The following is a 23,072-nucleotide window of genomic DNA, read 5'->3' on the forward strand; positions in this document are numbered from 1 at the left end:
CTCCTCCTCCTCCTCGTCCTGGTCCCGGTCCCGCTGCCGGGGCACCTCCCGCGGTGTTTACGGCTCAATGGAGGGCCGGGCCGCCGAGGGCGCGTCACAGCGGGGCGGGGACGCGGGGCGGGGGCGGGCCGGGGTCGGTGGGGCCGGGCCGGGTGCGGGTGCGGTGGGTGCGCGCTGCCCCGCGGCTGCGGGGCTCCGGGGGCGGCTGCCCGCCTGCGCCCCGCGGCATGGGGCCCGGGCTGCGGCCGAGCCCGCGGGGGCGGCGCTGAGCGAGGCGGGCGGCCCCCGCCGCTCCCTCCGCAGCCCCGAGGGGAGGAGGCCGGGCGGCGGCGGCGGCGGCAGCCGGTGCCCGCGGGCGGCCGGGGCTCGTAGCGGCGGGGCTCGGGACCCGGAAGCAGAAGCGGCGCCGAGAGGCGGCTGGATGGGAAGGAGCGGCGGCGGCGGCGGGCGGCGATGGGGGAGCAGCAGAGCTCGCTGAGCGCCCCGCCGGCACCGGCCGCCGCCGCCGCCGCCGAGCCGCCGAGCCCGGCCGGGAGCCCGCGGGAGCCCGGCGCGGACGAGCCGCCGCTGCGGGAGGCGGCGGGGCCGGGGCAGAGCGGGGAGCCGCCGCCGCCGCCACCCGAGCGGCGAGGGACCGGCGGGGACGAAGAGGAGGAGGAGGAGGAGGCGGCGGCCGGGCCGGAGCAGCCGGCGGCCCCGGCGGAGGAGGGGCCGGGGCCGGAGGGGGGCAGCGGCCGCCGCCGCCCCCCCCGTCGGCACGTGTACTGCACCGTGTACTGCGTGGAGAACGACCGGCCCGCAGCACGCCGCACATCGCCGCCCTCCCCCGGGGGCGGCGGCGGCGTCGGGCGGGCCCCGGCTCCGCTCCCGGCTCCGGTCTCGGTCCCGGTGCCGGTGCCGGTCCCGGCCCCGTCGCGGCGCGGGGTGGCGGCGGGCGGCGACCCGCTGGCGGCGGGCGGCAGCGTGGAGGTGATGGACTTGTACCTGCTGCCCGAGCCCTTCTCCGGGCTGATCGCGGGGGACTTCGGGCCGCTGCTGGTGCTGAGCTGCCGCGTGTGCCTGGAGGAGAAGCCCGTCAAGCCGCTGTCCTGCTGCAAGAAGGCGGTGTGCGAGGAGTGCCTCAAGCGGTACCTCAGCTCCCAGGTACGGCCCCAGCCCCGGGGGACCGGGGGTACGGCGGCGGGCAGGGACCCCGGGGGACGGAGGGCTGTGCCGGGCTGTGCCGGGCCGGGCCGGGCAGGCGGCTGCTTGCTTGCAGCCTGCTGCCTCGCCGCCGGTTTGCCAGCCGGAGTGCTGTTTCAAAGCGAAATCAGCAGCTTTAAAGCTAACCTCTGGCCTCGCTAGTGTTCCTAGGAGCTGGTTTAGCATCACAAAGCGCTCGGGCATTGTTTCCGCCACCGGCGTAGGCGTGCCCTGAACCCGAAGAGCAACGGGAGAAGTTGGGCGGGTGGGAAAAACCAAACCACAGCGAGCCCTGTGCCGTACGCCTTATCGTACGAGCTCGGGAGGAACACTTGCGACGTGCAGAGTGGACGTGCTGGGTGGCTGGTAGGATGTATTTCTACACCTGCTGGTCCCGGGAGCCGTGCCGGGGTGGTCCGAGCTCCAGCTGGACGGTGTGCCTCGGGGCTGGATGGGCAGCTCCAGCTCCGTCGAGCACTATAAATAGATGGAGGCTCCTCTGAGCTGCAACATCGCACGGCTTGGGACCTGCACGTGCCTGGCTGGGTGCTGACAAGCCTGCACAGCACTGGGTAATGCTGGTGGCGTTTGTCCTAGCTAACACGAAACTCACCGAGGTTTCGTGGAACACCTTCATCGTGTTTAGATAACTCATAAGGGCCTTACGTGGGAACTGATGGGGTGAGAGGAGCTGAGGACGTGCTTTTGTACATCTCCTGTAACACAGAAATTCAGGAACAGCTTAACAAGACTTCTGCACGCAGCCCTCAATGCTTTGGTTTGGTTTGTAGTCAAGTGATGAGCTGGAAACTTGGAAAGTTTTTAGAGTACGTTGCCAATACATGTTTGTGCCTCCTTCATATTTGCCACCAAGGTCATGTGTTAGGGTATTGTCTCACTTTGGAGATTGCAAAATGGTGTGACATGAAGGTATTAATCTTCAGCTCCTGTAGCTGCACACAGCCTGCTCTACATGTTGATATGATGAACTGTGTTAGCTTTTTCCTCATTAAAACAAATAGTAAAATATCTGGGGGAATGGCCTGGCAGTGTCTTCAGGCATTGCCCTCAAGAGACTTCCCTGTCACTGGAAGTATTCACAGTTGGGTTAGATGGGGCTTTGAGCAATCTGGTCCAGTGCAAGATGTCCCTGCCCATGGCAGAGGGGCTGGACTAGATGGTCTTTAAGGGCTCCTTCCAACCCAAAGCATTCTGTGATCAAATTGAATGTCTACAGTGTAGGCGTAAACACTGAATACATTTGGCTAGGCCCCTCTTTTGCTCAGTGAAGAAGAGATGTTTTTAGAGTGTAACTTGTCTAAAATAATTGAAATACCCATAAACACGCGTTTTTTGTCCCACTTGTTTCCTTTGAGCAAGAAGGGAGGTAGGATCTCACCAGGTCTGGGAAGAAGGTGTACCAGAGCAAGATTCAGCCTCAAATCCAAAATAGTGTTGGTTCTGAGCTAAAGCAATACAGAGGATTGCTTACATTGACCCGACTGATCTATGTGATCTGGTAGCTGAAGCTGTACCTAAGAACTAAGGTATAGCTTGGTTTTGTCTGGGCTCTTTGAGGGTGATCCAGCGGCTTGGTGGCTGGAACAGCTGCTGGGCTTGGGAGCCAGGTCAATACCCCATGAAGTGGTTCCAACAGAATTCACCCCTTGCTCTTATTCATAGCTGAAATTACCCCATTGTCACACCTCTGCAGTGCTTGCATGTAGAGCTTAGGGATATGGTTTAGTGGGGACTGTTAGGGTTAGGTCAGAGGTTGGACTCGATGATCTTGAGGTCTCTTCCAGCCTAGAAATTCCGTGTGATTCTGTGAAGTGGATTTAGCATTGGCCAGCTGCTTTATGTACATACAGGGATGCTCTCTTCAAGGAAGCCACTGCTATTGCTGAGCACTCTGCAAAATTTATCCCAGAAGCTATTAAAAGGTCCACGTGGAGATAGCCATATTGATACACGTAAAAGATGGAGCAGGGATACAAATGCAGAGAAAGAGAAGTCTGCAGCAAGTCAGGTGATTTTGAGATGGGGTTTCACGAAATGGTTTTGTGGACACACAGACTTCAGTTGCAGACACTATGTTCTGGCCAGATAGAGTTTTAGTTGCTTGATGTATTTGTTTGGGGAAAAGGGAAAACAAACACCTTCAAATATCCATGTATTTTTACCATATCTCCCTTTTTTATTTTTTTATTTTTTTTTTAGAAGAACAAGCGTTATTTCTTTGAGAAGAACAAGACGTGATGTATCTTTCCTTCGTGCTGTGGAAGGACCCTGTGACCTTCCAGCAGGCCGAGGGAGGTGATTTTCCCCCTCTGCTCTGCTTATGTGAGACCCTACCCGGAGTGCTGTATTCAGCCCTGGGGCCACCAGCACAAGAAGGACATGGAAGTATTAGAATGAGTCCAGAGGAGGTCTGTGAAGATGATCAAGGGGCTGGAGTTTGTTCAGCCTGGAGAAGAGGAGGCTCTGGGGAGACCTCATTGTGGCCTTCCAGTGCCTAAAGGGGGCCTACAGGAAAGCTGGGGAGGGACTCTTTGTCAGGGACTGTAGTGATAAGACAAAGGGGAATGGCTTTAAACTAAAGGAGGGTAGGTTTAGATTAGATATTGGGAAGAAATTCTTCACTCAGAGCGTGGTGAGGCCCTGGCACAGGCTGCCCAGAGGAGCTGTGGATGTCCCATCCCTAGATGTGTTCAAGACCAGGCTGGATGGGGCTTTGGGCAACCTGGTCTGGTGGGAGGTGTCCCTGCCCATGGCAGGGGGTTGGAACTGGGTAGGCTTTAAGGTCCCTTCCAACCCAAACCATTCTGTGACTCATCCTGAGGAGAGAGGGAAAAGGCCTGTCATATCAGAGGAATTTCTGGGAAGATGAGTGGAAAGACAGTATAGGATAAAAATAAAATCATCTTTGAGACTTAGCACTTCATTTAGTAATTTCCTTCCTAAGAAGAAAACTTAACAAAAGTTTGAAAAGAGTACATGCTGGAAAGCTGGTACTTTTCAAAAACTGTAACATTTTCAATTTGGATACAGTCAACTTTGTGTAGGAGTGTACCTGAAACTGATGGTAGGAGAGTGGAAGGAGAGATAACAAACTGGAATGTGTGTTTAGTTCTGCTTTCTGTGTCAGCGAAGTAGCAAGCTGTGCCCTTTGTTTGAGAGGACACTGACTCCAAGTCTCTGGAGAGGGAGTGGTCTTTTATGCTGAAAATGTGGTGTATATTGGTAGAAGTGTAACACTTGAAAGAAATTGTCTTTAATGTCTGTTTGTTTTACCCCTGAAGAAAGCTGGAGTCTCAATGATGGCTTCAGTGTGATTTCTGAAATGACGCTTAATGGAGTAGCAAAGTAAAAACCCTGTTAATGCCTTGTAATGTCTTCTGTGCAGATGTATAACTGCATCAAAACTTCAGCCTTAGAGCACTTTATAGATCAGAAAATCAACTGAAGCTTTAGGTGCTATTGAAAATAAGTTTATCTAGATAAAAATGCTTTGACTGCAGAGTTCTCTCCTTGTTTTACAGATGTGGGGGAAAATGGGGGCAATTGATTTAGGAGTGTTGCCTTGGGAAGGTCCTTGGAGGTCAAATCCAGTCTCTCTTATCACTGGCACCTTGCTGTGTAATCCCTTTCAAGGATTTAATGCCTGGTGTAGAAGCTTATCAGGTGAGTTAGCTCCCACGCTGATCTGGAACCTGACTTGTAGTAAGTGGCATAATTTTACCTATGCCTCAGTTCAGTTATTCTTTCTCTGGGCCTTATACTCACAGACTCCTCAGGGCTTTTTAAGTTCTGACTAAGAACACCACCTACTATTCTTTCACATAAATAAATAAATAAACGGTATCATTTTGGACCCAGGGAAATCAAGGAAGGCATAGCTATGTGTAGTAGGTTATCGTGAATGGGGTTGTAGTTTGGGGTAGAAGCGTAGGTCCTGCGGAGCCCAGCTGAGGTCACAAGAAGACCCACCTCCAGGAATGGATGCAGCCCAAGCTGCTCTGTGTTGGTACACTACTAGCTCACATGAGCGAGCACAAGTGTTGGAGATGGCTGTGCTCTTTGAGGACTGTGGTGCTCACAGAGATGATCTTACTGGGTGCTGAGGAATGTGCCCAGTTAGGCAGGAGTCAGAAGGGTGAACGAACTGCTTCTTCAGCTGCTGGCTGTATGCTTCTACTGGTCCTTGTGCGTACAGCCTGTAACCTGGGGAGCAGGGGAAGAACTGGGGTGTTTGATCCCACAGGTGTAGTGTTGCATTCACAATTCCTTCACTTCACATCTTCCTCTATGTTTAACATTGCACCAAACGAGGTTTATTCCAGAAGCTGTGTGCACACAGATTTGCTAAATGAGTGATTCACTTCCTAACCTCTCTTGGCTGCTTGTAAATCTGAGTCAGAGGGAGTATTTGTGCCTGGTTTTGCTTTTTGTGTCTGGGTAGGGGGTTGTTCAGAAATTTTCTGGGCAAATAAACTAATCGCCGTAGGAAGAAATTTCTCGTAAGAAGAGAGGGTGAAACCTACAGTTTAACTGGGGTGTTATATTTAACTTATCCTGCATTGCTAAACAGGCTAAGGTTTATGTGTTTTCATCTCTCTAATCTGTAAACCTGATGAGTGCTATGCAGAACAACAATCTCACTCCTTGCTTTTCAGTAAATATTGAATAGACCAAAATAGCATTTGCTCGTTCTAACATCTACAAGGTACAGTAAGTTATTAAATGCATGAAGATATATATAATAGTATCTGTACTTGTTTCACTTTTCTTATAAAGTTGCTGTAAATGTTTTATAGAAACCTTGGTGACTTGACTGCCTGCTGTTCTACCTCTGAACTGGGAAACTTGATAATCCAGTTTTGATCTTATGCTCATTAGCAATGCTCTATTTTGTAGATCTTGTAATTCTCTTGGAGAAGTAATTTCTTATATTAAAGGACTTTGGATGAGTTAATTTAAGCAGCCTACAAATCAGATATTGTGGTGCTTTAATTACAGGAATGCTAATCAGATTAGTGGATGTGGATAAATCGGAAGGGGATGTAGGGGCGGGGAGGGGTTGCGGCTGGCAATACTCAGTGTCTGGCTGGCTTTGGTGGGACAAGAATTCTACTCCGCTCTCCTGAGTATGAAATGGAGGGATTATCCTCCCTCTACCTGGAATCTGTTACTGGTTTTCCTTTGTCTGTGACTTGAGATCTTGTTTTCAACCCCTCTTTTTGGTGTGTGATCTTTCTGAAAGACAGGAGGGGAGGAAACAGCAGCAGAATGGGATTTTTATATGAAGCATGTGATGATGAAGCTGTGCTAGCAAGCAGGAGAACTTAGGAGCTGGCTGTGTTGTTCAAAACTAGTACCAGCTTGGATCTGGAGGGACCTTCAGACACCTGTGCTCCTCTTCAGGTGTCTGATTGTATCATGTAAATGATATGTCTTCAAAGCTGTAGTCTGGCTGCTGAAGGAAACCAGGCAGCAGAAATGTAGACACCAAGTGCTGAATCATCTGATTGTTAATGAGCTGCTTGGTGCTCTGACGCAAACCAGAGCTCGGGAAGGCCACTGTTACCCAGTGAGGGATATCTGTGTTTGCAAGGGGTCTTCATCCCAAAATGTGCTCTGATGCTAGCTAGTGAGTTGCTGGGATGGCTGCAGACTGGAGAGGTGACAGCAGGTTGATCGATCACCTTTCAGCTAAAGTTTCAATAGCAGAGAGGTTTGCAAAAGAGGAACAGAGGTAAAGTAGGAGAAGAGAATATATTACCTGCTAGATTATAGGCTTTCTAAACCAAACCAGCCACTTCAGCCACTGTGAGGTAGATACTGCATTCCTGAGGAGGCAGAATGGCAGATATACGTGGTCCCTCAGCTGTGGGTGATGTGTGAGCTACAAGAGTGCTCTGATTTTCAGCAAAAAACAGCTTTTAAAAATCTGTCCTCTGGGTTCCTGACATGTTGTATGCAGTAGCAGTGCTGAAATGCTGCTGTGCACCCAGCTGTCGTAGGAGTAGTACTGCAGTTCAGGACGTACCTTCAAGGTTGTAAGCATTAGTTTTTAAAGTTGTCTAGGCGCATAGCTGAATTTCAGTCCCTCAGAGCGTTTGTTCATGGATGCAGTTTGGGCCAATGCTTAGGTCTGAACCAAAGTCTTACAAAATTAAGCATTGCTACAAATTCACTTAAATAATTTAAGAAAACTGTTTTTGAGCAGTACTATTGAATGATAACACTGCCTAGTTGTCCTAGCACAAGCAGACCAAGGTACTCTCAAAATAATGCCACTTCGTGCGGTATGTCCCTTTCCTGTGAAAAAGTAGCTTCAAACTTACTCTATGTGGAAAGCTTTAAATTCCTGTTGTTTGGGTAAGTCTCTGCAAAATGCAGAGCTGGAGTATGTGGCCATCCTTAGCCATGCTGTGGTGGAAGAAAGGGGAAAGCGAATGCATGTTCTTCATATAGCTACGAATATTTCCAGTAAAACTCTGATCTACAGGATCGGAGATGCTGGGAACAGAAAAGGTATTGTTGTCGTCTTTGAACAATTCCAGGAAGGGTTCTGCTAATGCAGCAGTGCCTGAATTCCTGGGGTGAGGATAAATGGTGTCATGAAACAGCTGATGTTGATAGCAGAGTTGATTTTGAAGGCTAAAGGCATCCTATTAACATGGAATTGCAGTGGGAGGTGGAGGACAACTGGGTTAATTTTGAAGTAGAGTTTCTTTGAAGCAGAAGCCCCATGTTTCAGTTGCCTCCCATACCCAGTGTGTTGAGGCTCATTGGTGCATTGGTGGTGACACCAGGCTGGCACTGGGACTGGTAGGCAGGATGAGCCATGGGGAGATAGTGGCTGTGTCTTGCTCCCACTGCTCCTACCAGGGGGTCCCAGGAGCCACGTCAGGCATAGACTCAGGCCAGGGATTTTAAAGTAAAATGAATTGAAAACTGAACTTTTGGGGTTTAATTGCCCAAATAATGAGGAATCAAGCAGTTAAACGGGGCTTAGGAAGGCCTTGAGCTCACCTCTGCCCCATTCTTCTGTTTCTCCACCCAGAGCAACTATTCTCCCAACTGCTCTGGGGCCTCTTGGCCCTTCATTCCTCTCTTCTTCTTGTACAAATATCTTGCTTCCTGCTGTCTAAACCAGCCAGGATCAAGAAAAGTCCATATCTTAAATGGCCAGGATGTAAGTACATTGTCAAAATGATTAAGAGTTGTAAGGGATGTGATTTCTTCAAAAGAATTTAGACTGGCAAAGAAGGGCATTACTTACCCACCCTGTTATGCTGGTTTATCTGTCTCTTAGCGTACTTTAGCTGCTTGAATTTATCTTTCTGTTGCTCTTTTTTTTTTTTAATATTCTCTTTAGGAGTTAATTCAAAAAGAAAACAACAACAACAACAGAACTGTTTTTAGTTTTCTTTCTGCCAAGAAACAGTGACTTTTCCTGATACAAAAAAAGTGACAATTTGTCTAGAGACAAAGAAGCCACTTAACTTTCAAGTCCATTCTTAAGTACCTGAAAAAAAAAATTGGTAAGGCAAAGGAACTAGTGTGAAAATAGAAATAACAGCATTGCTGCTGAACAGCTGGCTCTTAAAATGTATGTTTCTCTAGTGTGGCATACATATATTTATTGTGTAAGTAAATAACCCTTAGGAGAGCCTTTGCTTAAGGTAACCGACGTAGGTAATAAGGAAAAAAGATCCTATTAAAGAAGTTTCTTCTGGAGAAGAAAATTTTCTAGATTAACAATGCAGGAGGGCAGAAGTCGAATAGTTTAAGCCAGTTTCAGAACTGAAATTACAAAGCTGCATTTATCTTAAAATCTGCCTGACTGCTTCAGTTGAAGACTGGTATATATTTTCATTGACAAGCTTGTTGGGATGTACAGTTGCTCCTGTGTATTTACTTAATTGTGAGAAAGGCTGTGCACTTCCTAGATTACAATTTAATGAAAAGATCAAGAAGCTTCTAACGCCATCACACTTCCTTTTCCTTACGTGTTTGCTGTGTAACGCATTTACAGAACTGCAAGTATGCTTTCTGTCAGGAATATGAGGCTGCAGAAAGAAAGTATCTTTCTGCTTGCATGCACTTTTTTGACTGGTGTTTTTATTAAGTACTGTACAAATCATGCTGGATATTGTGGTGGAAAGCAGAGGGCACGAGATTTAATTCTCTCAAACCTAGAAATGCTGATGCCATCAATCTACCATTGATGTGAGTAAATGACAGCAAAGGCAGGTACGTCTCTAGTTTAATCGGTTTGGCTCCCTGAACTCCTGGGAGTGGTGTACCAGCTCAGGGTAGGATGGGGATCTGAATGACTCTGTGCCTTCAGCTGGTAGGAAAGGGAAGTCCTATCCAAATTGTTTCAGCTGCGATGTGGCTCTGAGGTTGCTCACACAATACGAGGAAGGAAGAAGAGTGAGAAGAAGGTTGCCAGGATGGGAAGGGCTTAATGATGTAACGATCAGTTTGCCCCAGAAGGTAGGCTCGCCTGGGGTAAGCTTTCATAAAATAAAAGGGTGTCATGAAGACTGGTGACCTCCATACGTAAGGTGGATCTTTGGTCTCTCTTTAAACCTGCGGCTGAGTTGCTTTTCAGTTGTTCTGGTAAATAGTAGCCAGAAGGTGAGATGGGACTGGCTCTAGTTTCCTATCGAGTGGGTGGGGGAATAAATTTAACCTTAAGAAAATAAAATGTAGCAATAAATAGCAGTGGATTTTAGAGAGAGTTTAAAGGATGCAACTTCAGTACAGACATTCCAGGAAAATGACGGGTTGGTGTTTTACTGGCCTGCTGGAAGTCTTACACCCAGTAGGTAACAGAGAAGGGTGGAGTAGGTAGATGCATCCTGCTGTTTGTGGTACAATTACAGAGGTGCAGAGAGAAGTGCTTTTTTTTTTTTTTTTTTTTTTTTTTTTTTTTTCCTGAACAGCTAGAAAGAAGTACTTGGCAGTTGTCATTACTATCGATGCTGTATGGGGGCAAAGAAATGGTGGAAGAGGGATTAACACGTTTGGCTGTTTAAAATTTGCTTGCTGTATGAATGCACTTTGGGGAGAGGACACCTTGTGCTTTTTCCATGCCAGTGCACCTGTGCAGTGCCAGTTATAATTTGTCTACTCAGAAGTACTCCTTTAAAGGACTTATGGAAGCACGCATGTAAACTGCTCCGTGCTTTTTTCGAGTGCATATGCAGTTCAGTTGTGCAATAGCTTGGAAACTCCGCTTAGTTAACTGCTTGGTATTAGCATGTGGCTTAAAAAGGGGAAAGAATGTGCAACTTAAAAGTTTTTTGGAGTGGATGGGCCTGCAAAAGAGCATGTCTTAAGGGTTGAATGCCAACTACGAAATGTAGATGTTAGGTCTCCAGGGAGAGTTACGGTGGTGATAATGTATTTTGTTGCAGTGAACTAATCCTACTCAGTAAGGCTAGAAAATCGGTTGTAGAACACTGCACTTCTGTCCAAATGTTGACTCTGGTAGAGATTTATGCATATTGACGTCTGCATGACCATCTGGGCCTCAAAGGGGATGAAGCAAAATGGAATATTAAAACCTGTGTGTCTCAAAGTGTGCACACATCTACAGTCCCCATTTACCTTATGTGTGATTTATGGAAATCGGGCAACCTCAGAAATTCTCACCCCCTTGTATAACAGAAAGTAGATTCAGAGTTGCTGCTGTTGTATTTCTTAGTGACACTTAGCAGTAATTTTTAAACATCTAGAGATGTTCATTCTTTCAAGCTGTTTGCTGGAGTTATAACTTCATTTTAAGTTACTGGCAGCTTCCCAGTCCAATATTTAAACCTTCCTTGCAGTGAATTGTGACTATTACTGATGGACAGTACCAGGTGCTGTTGGCTCTGTGAAGGAGGTATTTTGTATTAGGTTTTGATTCACAGTTTGTTTGTTTGTTTGTTTGTTTGTTTGTTTTTTGTGAGAGAAACTCAGCAAATCCTGCCTGAAGTGTCTAGCAAGTAGTTCCTCATGAGAACCTCATCTAAGCTAAGGCAGGAGGAGACCTAGCTAGATAAGGCCAAGCTGTCACTTGTAGTAGATTAAGTATCTAAAATGTTTTCTGGATCTTACTCTTTTTTCTTCCTATATCAAAAAGAGCAAACCTCTTGCCAAGGCCAGCAGTTCACAGTCACTTTAGCTAGCAGTGCTACTTGGCCCTTACTGTCTCTGCATCATCTGTTCCACCAACAGAGAAAGTGATCTGGGTTAAAGTTAACCTTTAGCAACTTTTCTTAACTTCTTTTGTCGCCTTAAGTTCCTGGTTGTCTCCTGCACCGCCACGCACCAGAAGGTGGTACCGAACGAAGTGACAGTGGCTAAGCAGGACCGCTTACTCTGGCAGCGGTAGCAGTTTGTCAGAGCACAAGGATTGAAGGGCAGCGTGAGAGGAGAAAGAACTGGCTTGAGAAGTCTGCACCTGGAGGCTTTCACTGCAGCTTGATGAAATCAAAACTGCAGTTTGGTCACGTTGCGGCATCGCTTCCTCTTTCACCATCCAGAAGGAAGTCACGGCTTGTCCAGTGCCCAAAGGTGCATCAGCACCCACAGCTCTTGGACAGATGTGGTACGGTCCAGAGCCCTTCTCGGAGCCACCTGCGGCACTGAGGTTTCCATCCAGCCCAGCTGGTACCCCTCTGTCTCTGCTGCTGTCCACCGGTGGTTTGTTCCTGTAGTGTCGTTAAACAAGAAACTCTCGATTAGCTGGAATTGTAAAGCATCCCCAAGTCACCTTTGATATGGAACAGATTACCCCTAAGGCAGTTTTACCAGTGAAGTTTTTCATGTGAATACTCTCTCAAGGGGGACACCTTTTTTTTTTAGTCTCTCCAGTGTTTCAAAAATGTTAGTTTATTGCTGTCAAGTAGTGCCAAATACTTTTGTTGTGGGTTAAAGAGTGTTTTTTTTTTTCCTCCACGAGAGCACTCTTAAAAGAAGTATCAAGTTCCTCTCTACCTGTTCAAATACCACATGAATAAAGATACAGACCTCAAAATGATGGAAGGAAGGTTTTTCTTTAAGTTATGAAATGCCCAAGGATTTATTAAGTTCAATGTTTTTTAAAAAATACACAATATAACAAGGTACAGCACGGTCATAAAAGAACTGGTACGCATAAGATCTTTGCTTAAGAAACTCTCAGTGAAGGTTGTTCTTGAGCTTGGTCACAGAATCTGCTGGTACAATTACACGAAGAAAGAAGATAACTGAGACCAATTAATTCCTATTTCTATATATTCTTCTCCACTCTAATTAACGTTTTATGTTTCTATAAGCATATTGCTTATGCTTTTGACCCATAAAAGTTTTAAGCCTATCTTTACAACTAATGTAGAAGTTTTTTAAACTTTATGTAATCCATACTTCTAGCAATTGCACTGGCATGAATGGTCTGTATCTACACACCTTCTCAAACTGGAAGCATGTTTCTAAGTGAGCAGCATTGAGATACCTGTTTAGGGTTATTTGGGTAGAGAGGAGACATGGAGAATGTCCCTTTTCTTTGTCTCAATAAAGACCTGGCACCAGGTAGTAAGCTTTCTGATACTAGCGTATCATTCAGCTTCTGTACTGAGTTTGGATCTTAGGAGAATTTTAAGCTTTATTGGTCATGATGATGAAAGCAAAGAGTGAGGATGAGGTTGTTTGAGCGAGCCCTCAGCTGGGCTCCTTTTTGTGACTGGGAAAAAGCTTTCTGTTCTTCAGAGAAGCAATGCTTCTTGGAGGTCCTGCAGCAAATTCAATTCTAAATGGTTATCTGGTCTCTCTGTGTATTTCCTCTAATTGCACGTGTTTCTTTTGCTTTCTCTTCCCTTTCCTTAACTAGGCTGTTCTCAGGCTTTGTAGGGGTATAATGAAATCAGATACTGTGGCACGTTAGGATGTATGATTAGAGGTCAATAACAGCATTTTGATGATGATGGTTTAATGATGACCCAAGATGCAAGAGACTGATATGGTGGAGTCACTGAAAAACTGAATGCAATTTGAGGATGTAGTATCAAAAGGAGAGTAATGAGGCATTGTGTGTGGTGAGGCTTTGTTGGAATCCCAGGCACCAGTGCTAACGAGTGGCAGGAATGAAGGAGGACTGAAAAGGGAAAAGTGCTGTTGTGCAGATGTGGGTCTGTTTATTTTACCATAATGAGAACCAAGAATAGAAATATTCATTTTCTCTAAATGCAAGGGTGTGGGTGAGTGGGGGAAGACACCTACAGAAATTTTGGCACAACGCGTCCTATGAAAAAGGCAATGAATTAAGTTAAGCTGGAAATCAGCGTGTATCTGTGGATTAGAGATCTGGGAGCTCCTTTGCAGTCCCTGTGGGCTCAGGAAGAAGAGTGCAGTACCTGAGCAGCTCTCAAAGCCAGCACCTGCAGTCCCATCAGAAAGGACTCTCTGTGTGGCACCAACAGGCACCAAATTTGTCCCAGTTGGATGGGAAAGCCTGTGCTTCTGTGAGTGCATTCTGTTAAATGAAGAGATGGCTGAAGAGGTTTGACTGTCTGATGTTACTGGCTTTACTCACTGAATGCAGTGAAGAGTTTTCTAATACCTGGGGCTTATTTGCAAGTAGTGCACTCAGAACCGTGCTTTGTGTACTGTACGTCTTTGGTCCATTAGGAATTTAAAGTCACGTGTTCCACACCAGTTTTAGGGAAACTGACTTTTAAATAAATCCTAAAACTGGCTAAATCAGAGCAACTGTGGAGTCAGTTCCCCCGGCTCCTCCTCACTGAGGAGAGACTGACTGCTGTTACCTGGCTTGATACTGACTACAGAGGATGCCTTTGTGAAATAACTCTCTATGGGAATTCGTGCAAGCTGCTGTGTAGAGAAACTCGTGATAGAATAAACAATTAGCAAAGACCAGCAATTGTTTGTTTTAGTTTCCACAGATTACTTTTACATGAAAACAAAGACCAGAACAGATGTCTAAGGTACCAAAAAAAAGTTATGTAACATTGAAAAGCAATCTCTTTTGGGGATGTTTGGGTATGAGGTTTGAACTTTATTTTGCCGTGAAGTCACAGCTACGACCTCGGCAAGTGTGGTGTTAATTACTGGAAGGCAGTAGCTGAGTGTTATTGAGCTTCCTCCTTTTTCTGCGAGTCTTCAGATGCATGCTTCTCTTGGCAGGCTGCATCCTGAATTTAACTCCTAATGTGTTAGTTTTTTTTTTTTTTCTTTCCAGTTATTGGCACCTATTTCTAAGGTTTGGAGAAAGATGTTAGCATCTTTAAAATGTTGTATGAGCTGCCAGCTGTTTTTTTGGTAGCTCAAGATGGCTGCAAGGTGACTTTTGGGGGATTCTGGAGAAATCCATCCTGGCTCTGTGCCTGGTCCAGTGCGCGTGGAGAGGGCTGTGCTGCTCAGAAAGCTGAGTTGCCATAAACATCAAGTTTCCGTATTCATCCCCAAATACACCTGCGTGCCACTCGAATGCGGTTGTTGAAAGTGTTGTGCTCTTTACTGCTGCTTTGTGCAGAAGTTAGTCCCACAGGGAATGTGAACAAACCTTGTGCAGAGGTAGAGGCAGGGTAGCCAAGTGCATGTCTTACATCTTTAATGTCCTGTATGTGTTTGCATCTCTGAAGGCTGTATAGCAAAAAAAAAATATTTTTATTCCATTCTTGTTATACTAGCTTTATGCCAAAATAAATTGGTCTCCTACAGGGCCTTAGTTTTACGTGTATGTAGTGTCAATGATATCACCAACTAGGTCTGCATGGGAAGATAAATTTCATGGAAGTGCTGATCGATTTAATTTTGGGCTCAACATGCTGATAATCAGTATTGAGACTAAGAAGATCACAACAAACCTGCTTCAGGATATGAACAAACAACATGCACATGTGAAGCTTGATATACGCTGACATAATAGGCACTGGAACATTAAAAAAAAAATTCTGAAAGATGTAGGCTTGTGAGTTTTAATGGAAAATATTTCATATAGGTAAGCCATGCTTACCTATAAAAAAAACATGGAGAGCTGTGTCTGGATTATATCAAGCAATAGTCTATCTTGTGCAATGACCTATTGAGAAACTTGAAAAACACAGAGGTGCCACCCAAAGAATAAGAAAAGACAGGTGAAATGAAGTAATTGCTTGGCTAATAGATATTTTGAGTGGGTTATAAAACCTTTATTTATGGCAGGAAGCTGAGTTTCTTCAAAGGTTCGCGCTTACCTAGTAAGTGCTGTCAAGACCCTGGAGAGTGACCTCTGTTCTCACTGGCTTCCACCTTTTGCTCTTTCTTCTTCCCCTTCCTGGATGAGCTTCCTTTCAGCTGTCAGTAGCATTTCCTTTCCATAGTGATTCTTTTGCTATGGTGCTTGCAGTCGTGTTCTGAAAAGGTAAATTGTGCAATTTAGGACTGACAGGGCTGCGTGATGGATTATTCACCCATGCCATTTAAGTGAAGTTCTGTATTGGAAGCCATCAAGCATCTGTTGTGTGGAGGGAGCTGTGGTTGAGCCACAAACTCTTGCTTCCTCAGCCATATCATTGGCATGTTTGTCTTGTTTTCAAAAAGACCTTGCAGGAGAATCCCTGCAGGCAGATCAGATGTGACGTCCTCTCCCCTGCCCATCTGCTTTTCAGCAGGTACGTACAACCTGGGCAGCAGACTTACCCAGGAGTTGGCTGTGCTTTGCGCTGCCGGTGTCCTGCTGTGGCACCAAAAGGAGACCAAACCTCCCTTCCCCATCAGCTGTGGCCAGGTGAAGCAGCTCTTTGCCCTTTGTTGCTGTGTGCCTGTACAGCTTGGAGCAGGGGGGACCTAAACAAAGTTCACATCAGTGGAATTACAGACTTACTTTATCTTTAAAATGTTGTGGGTTTGGGATTTTTTCAGGGTCATGGGCAGTGGTGTTCCTTGTGGCATGGAGAAGTTGCGGTATGTCTCTTCTGGACTTGTGTATGTTACTCAGTTACTCAACGGCCCATGATTTCAGCATGCTGATTTAATGATCGGGCTTTATAGCCTTGCATTTCTATTACTCATAGATATTTTTGGTGTTCAGGTGGAGCAGTTGTGAAACTTGGAAGTTCAAAATCCTAAAAGCCTACAATGGAAAGATATCCAACTCTCACATCGATCATTAGGAAGGTATTTTTCAACCTAATTTGGTTGGAGGGGGCAGGATTTCAGAAAATGAGCTATTCTTTCTCTAAAGTTCCTATCCAGAGTGCTTAGTGTGTCACACCCTTGTGTGTGGTGACACGGGGGACAGCTGTGCTTGATTACAGCATTGAAGTTTCAGTGAAATCTGTGTATGGTGTTGGATGTAATAAAAGGTGTTTTCACTCCGCGTAGGTGATCAAGTGCTCACGCAGGAAGTGACTAATGCTGTTGGGCAGGTAGGGCTGCACTAATGACACCAGAAACAAAATGGGCTATATTAAAAAAAATATAATAATTTAAACTGGATGCCAACAGGTGTTTTTTTTTTTTTTTTTAATTTAAGAATACATCACATGGCAGTGGGAAATTCAGAACTGATTACCATGCTATTGCTTTGACCACTTATTTGCATTTTAGAGATTTAGATATTCATTTGGGTTTGGGATTGAGGGAAGTTATCTTCATATATCATGCCTTGGGTTATACAACAGATAAATTAATTGTACTAATGCTGTACGTTGCAAACACAAGCAAACAGGAAATTGCTCATAGCTTTTTTTTTTTATTATTCAAATGGAAAAATACGGAATTAGGATAGCTGATCAGTCTTAATTGCCTTATACTGACAACAGTGGAAAAATTTTGGAATTACGCCTACAACAGTTTAAACTACCTTGGAGGTCAGATTTGTTTCAACTTTTTGGGGGAGAGGACCCTATTTGTGGTATGGCTTTAGCCGTAACTAATAACAAGTTTGTAAAATTAAGTTTTTCTCCAAAAATGTAAATTTAGGGGAGGAATAACTATTCTGAAATTTCATTGAACCTCTAAATATTTTATGGACTCATGTTGAGTGCTGTAATAGTGTAAATATCTAAGATGGTGATTAAACCTTCATAATGAAGTTGAATTACAGATCACTTCCTGAAAGAGGAAATATACATGTTTTGGACACATCCTTTCCTTTCATGTTTCCATTTGGATTCTTTGGTCTCTCACTGTAAGTTTCCTTCTGAATTTGTGCACTGCAGGCGATTGTGATGCTTCTGGGATAGTGACAGAATTGTCATACTCCCTTCTTAGTGGCAATTAAATGAAGCAGTCCTACTATCTTATAGTGTTGTTTGTTTGTTTTTCCACCTTTTTTCTTCCACTTTTCTGCTTAGATTTCTTGAACGGTTTCTGCTACTCGACCAGGTTGTCTGTCTTTGTTGCACTTGTGTTTGCTGCTCAATGCATTTTAAGTGTTGTGCAGCAGTCAATACTGTGTATGTATGTGGTCTATCTGCTGTCAAAGCAGGAGGACAAGTCTCATGTGAGTTCAGCAGGTGGTTTTATTTTTTTTTTTTTTTTTGAGTAAAGGAATCTTCCGTGTATCACAGTTGTAGTAGTCTGCTGTTAACATTTAGCAATCCTGATCCAGATTTGTAGATGATTGTTTTCCCTATGCTTCTTCCAAATGGAAATGTTCTCTTCCACTTGAATTTGATTTGGAAAAAATACAATATGGAGTTGGTTTGGGTACCTGGGAGAAAGAACTTTGAAGAAACCCATTTATTTTGTAAATACCACATGAAGGCCACTTCACTAAAAACCTGTAGGGTTTCCATGGTCAGGTGAGGGACTCGACATTGCAGGATGTCTGTCTTCATGGTTCAAATGCTAGTTACAGGATATCAAATGCAGTATGACGACAAACTGCTGTAAGACATGCAGATTTTTTTCTCTAGGTGATTTAATTCACTATTATTCTGATAACACTGAGCTGTCCAAGTGTTCGTTGCTTTTTTTTTTTCTGAGCCTTCCAAGTTCTTAGCCAAGTCACCTAATACAGACGTCTCGCAGATGACCACTTATTGCAGTGACTTGGTGTTTGAGCTCAGATTTGGCACTCAATCAAAAAGAGCTATTGAGGTGTTCTTTGAGATAAATCATAGTAATAGGAAAAGTACATTTGTATTTGCAAGATGCTCTCATATGCTATAATGAGAGATTAATAACTTTCTTCAGAGGTTTGGATGTATATGCTTTTATGACCTCTTATTTTCTTTAAGCAGCGTCATTCTTCCTGTGGGCTGGAAGACTTCTAACCTGTTCATTGTTACTCATTATGGTTTTTCAAATGAAATCAAGGGGAACCGTAGTTTGCACTTAATTTTCAATGTACTCATTTGTACTTTGGGGATTTAGCACACAAAGCTTACAACAAATACAGAAATTACCACTGGTGTGGTATATTTTCCTATTTTTACTAATGTTCGTTTTCCTGATGCATGTAAATTGTTCGGACTTCTTTATATATAGTATATTGTTTGTTGTAGGAAACTTGCAGAATTGTTCAGTGTGTGAAGGCATAAGATATAACTGATAGAACTGTGGGGGAAGTCACCGATCCTTGAAAGGCACGAGCTCTTTTTCATTCCACTTACGCTATATATGAGTCTCTTTTCAGTCTTCTGTAATTTTTAACATATTTACATTAAGATATTTATACTACACATTTACTTCTCTAAAGATTGAAAGTATGCTCCGGAGACCTCATTACAAAAAAATGGCTTTATAATTAGGGTGTCCTATGCTGGTAGGATTCATTTTACCCTTAACAAAAGATGTTTAATTAAATCTAAATGATTCCATAAAATGCTCTTAAACTTTCCCTTGATACACTATTCCCATTGCTTGGCAGCAAGTGGGTTGTGGGTTTAAGTGTAAGTATCCTTTGGCTTTATCACATCTGTCACTTTTTACCAGAGTGACCCAGTTCTAAAGGTTTATATTTTAATATAAATGCAAACGGATTTTTAGCTCCTTTTTCATTATTTTCGTGCTGTACAGGTAAATTATTTAACTGCTGCTAAATTGAGTTTGACTGCAAAATCTTGTATTTTGTATACTCTTATGGCTGTTTCAACGATATCAACTTTCATTTTTGTAGGGAATACATAGAGTATGGGAGGGAGGAAATTTGAAGATTTGCTTTTGTTCAGTTAACCAATAGATTTCAGAGGTGCCATTGTAACGTTAGTATATTATCATTGTTGTTTAATACTAACAGTTTAGTGTTCTTGTAAGCCTTGTAAGCCTGTGTGTTTGCATGCAGTGGGACATCAGGTGATCAAGCTGGGCAGGGGAGAATGCCAGGGACAAGCTCTGGAGCATCTCTTCTGCCATCTCTCCCTGTCCAGCTGGGAGTATTAGAGTGGAAAAATCATGCAGCTGGACCTCTTTCCACCAGCAAAGTGCTGAGGCATATCTTAACAAGTACCAGCAATGTTAACTACTAGGGGATAGTCCCTGTAAAGGTTCAAGCTGATTTTCAGCCCTAGCAGTGCTGCCAGAAGTTCTTAATGTTCTTTCTTGATACGTCTTTATAACTTGGCATTACTTGTTCAAAAAACATCTATAGCAAGGGGGGGGGAGGAGTATCTAACATAGGAACACGTGGATAGAAGTTCCAAAATGACTGAAATTATTGCAAAATTGACACAGCCATGTTTGTTCTTCTGCAACAATGGAGAAATTCTTCTTGAGAAATGTCAGTACAATTCAGAACTTAACTAACAGCAGGATGACAGATTTCCGAAACTGCAGGCAGCATTTGGGTGAAGAGCACACAAGAAACACATCATTTATCATGGTGTTTGGGCATGCTGCCAAAACCACTAAAGTCATAAGTGCAAATGTTTCTGTCTTTCTTTTGCTCAGAAAATCAATGTTGCTTGGTGGGTGGAAGCGATGGCAGTTCTTGGAGGCAGCTCCTGCTGTTCTGTACAGGTGCAGCTTAAAAGGAAAAATCACAGGTGCATAGTCTTCCCTGGATGAAGGTAAGGGGGAGCAGGAGCAGTTGTGAAGGTAACAAGCCTCTGCGTGTGAGTTACTAAAATGAGGGAAGTCAAGTGGACTGAGCAAATTGTGAAGAGTAGATGTACACCCCTCTCTTCCCCTGCATGCCAGGCAAGAGGACATTGTGATCTAGGGAAAAGTTTCAGGGAAGAAGCAATGTGACTTGTGGCTGAACTTGGTGGCTCTTCTTTCTTTTCACTCTTTTCCCATCCCTTCTTCTTTCTTTTCCCAGCCAAGCTCGAACAGCAGTGACTGCTTTCCCTTTTCTGAAGTAAACCGCTGCAGCTAATCAGGCCTCTATGGAAACTTGGGCTTGTTCCAAACAATCATCAATGATTGCTTAACCACAGAAGGCATTTGCATTTGTGACTACTATGTAGAAGTATTTGCTCTGGAATTAATGCTTTTCAAATAAAAAGTTATTGTTTTTAATTTTTTAATAAGATGAGAGCTAAACATTTTTAGAGGTCATATTTGGGAGACAGGTCAATGGTGTTTAATGTCATGTGGTGTACTTTCATTTCAATGAGAATATCAATGAAATGCTAAATCAAATACTTTTGGGAAGTGTTGGTCTCTTTGATAACAAACATTTTTTATTATTTTTTTTTTGTCCTGAAAGCTAACAATCCTTTCTTTTTTGCTCGTGTAAAATCTGGACTTGGAAAGATGCATGTCCATGTATACATCATGTGCATTCTGTGTTACCATGTTTTATAAGAATTAATTTCTCCTCTGCTTCTTCAGTTCCTATTTGTTAACATCTCTCCTGATAAGGACTGTGCATTCTTTGGAAATAATTTAAAAACTTTCCTGAACTTGTATTATGGAATTCAGTTACTGTTGAGTCTGTGGTTTCAGGAGTGGAGATGGGTATAGCTGATAAAATACCTCCTTCACCTCATTTTATCTATCCATATTCCTGGTTCCCAATTCCATCCCTTCTTGGTGGTGGTTTGAAAACTCTGTTGCCTTCTGGTAGGAACAAAGCCATTTGTTTAAATGTTCAGCATGATGTGAAATAGCAACCCAGTTTCTGGAGCCTTGCAAAGGTTTAATGCTGTCAAAAGTGATGTTTTAAGGCATCTTTCAACCTGCTCATCACTTTAGAAACCCTTGTAGTCAGTAATCCTTGTTTTCAGGGTTGGTTTTAGGGTGTTCTTGTTGTTTGGCTGTTTGTTTTGTTAGTGTTTTTTGGACAAGTTTGAAGTACTTCCATTTGTAAATTGGTGGGCAGTATCTGCAGAAATGGCAAATAGTCTTTCCTACAATTGTAGGCATGGCGGTGTCTAATTTCCAATTTCTTGGAAATTAGAATTTGGTGAAAATTTTGGAACTTCTTATCAAGTAATGAGGTGACCCATTCATATTGTATATTTTATAGTCATTATTTTATTCCTACACTAGAAACCACTGAAGTGGTTGTTTATATTTGACAGTTATTGATAGAATTCCTTCCTACTTCTTGTTAAGGAGCTGCTGGAAATACTTCTTAACTTACGGAAACAACTGATGAGTAATACATTTCTTCTCTTTAAAAAGCCTGGTTACCTCATAGCCATTCCCTTTGCTTTCAGTGCACAGCTGAGCATTCCGTATCCTTCAGGGTGACAGCTGCATGGAGAGCAGACATGGGGCCAGCAGACCGCGAGGAGGTGTGAGGACCGGCTTTGAAGTGCCGCGGGTGCCAATGTCAGCACGGGCACGGAGCTCAGGACTGAGCTTCACGCAGTGGGTATCTACACATGCAGCTGGGCAGTTTGAGTACTTGCACACAACGGGAAGATAGCCTAGTAATGACCTAGGTATGCCAAGATACAAGCTTTTTTCTGAAGAACAGTAATTTTAGGATGTACATGTGGAAAACACTGATGCATAAAGCTCACAGAAAAGGAATGCATTGCAGCCCTCCACACTTTCTACTGTAGTTGCCATTAACTGCTTTTACTAAGGAGAGCTGCTGAGCATATTTCAGGCTTATTATAGGTAAACAGAGTTAGCACAAATACCTGGTACATGATCTGAAGGAGCAGATTGACGCGACAAGTAGGATGACTAACGGCTAGCTACTTCTGCAAGAGCTTCTCTCCTTGGCCAGGCATTTCCTACTTGTCTATTGGGTTGTGAACTAGTGATCATGTGTCACAGGGGGAATTAATTCAACTGCCTCATCAATTGGAAAACTAATTTAAAAGCACTTCAGTCTTCTACTGTTAGCCAGCTGAAGCTTCTCTCCTTGCAGCCTCACAGTTGTTCTCTAACGCAGAGGGAGGAGGGAAAGCTGTATTGAATCCTTCAGTAGTTTTTTTGGCAATAGGCAAGGTGCAGTCTTGGCTGACTTGCTGGGAGGGCTGTAAAGGTCTGAGGCCTGAGGAGGGGTACTGGGACAACTCATATGTGTGAGTTCTGGCTGTGCCTGTACCCCAGATCTTTCAGATCCTCATGTGTGTTTGATCAGGTGATGTGAGGTCTTGGGCTAGACTCCAGGTGGTGCAGGATAAGCCTGCCTTAGCATCCAGAAAGAGGAGACTGCAGTGTGGGTTGAAGATTTTGTCTTTTATTATAGTCTAGTCTCCCTAAACATCCCAAAAGGTTAGCTGCAGAGAACTGAATTCAGTGACTGTAGCAGCTATTTTCAGCTTTCTCTTCAGTCCCAGCCAGTGCCTGATTACACAGTGATCCTCAAAGGACCAAAAGCGATGAAAAGCATAGTGAGACCTTGTTCTTCTTGCTACATGTATTTCCACAGCCTTATCTGATCGTGATGGTGTTTTTGCCAGAACCAAATCTCTCCCTCATGGCCAACTCAAGTTTTAGCCAGGAATCTAACTTGGCTACTGCGTGAAGCTGACCTCCTGTAGTAACAACCCCAG

At 44.3% G+C, this 23,072-nt stretch overlaps 1 protein-coding gene across 1 annotated transcript in view; it reads left to right on the top strand.

Annotated features, from left to right (window-relative positions):
- Window positions 1–453: 453 nt before the first annotated feature.
- RNF217 (ring finger protein 217) overlaps window positions 454–23,072 on the top strand; it is a gene marked incomplete at its 5' end in the record, with an annotated part of 54,212 nt that continues 31,593 nt past the window's right edge. The window contains one exon of the mRNA XM_084283772.1: window positions 454–1,143. Within this exon, the coding sequence (XP_084139898.1) occupies window positions 454–1,143 (690 nt within the window). The remainder of the gene's footprint in view (window positions 1,144–23,072) is intronic.

The sequence above is a fragment of the Netta rufina genome (assembly GCF_964035555.1).
Source record: "Netta rufina genome assembly, chromosome: 3".
In the NCBI taxonomy this organism is placed as follows: Eukaryota; Metazoa; Chordata; class Aves; order Anseriformes; family Anatidae; genus Netta; species Netta rufina.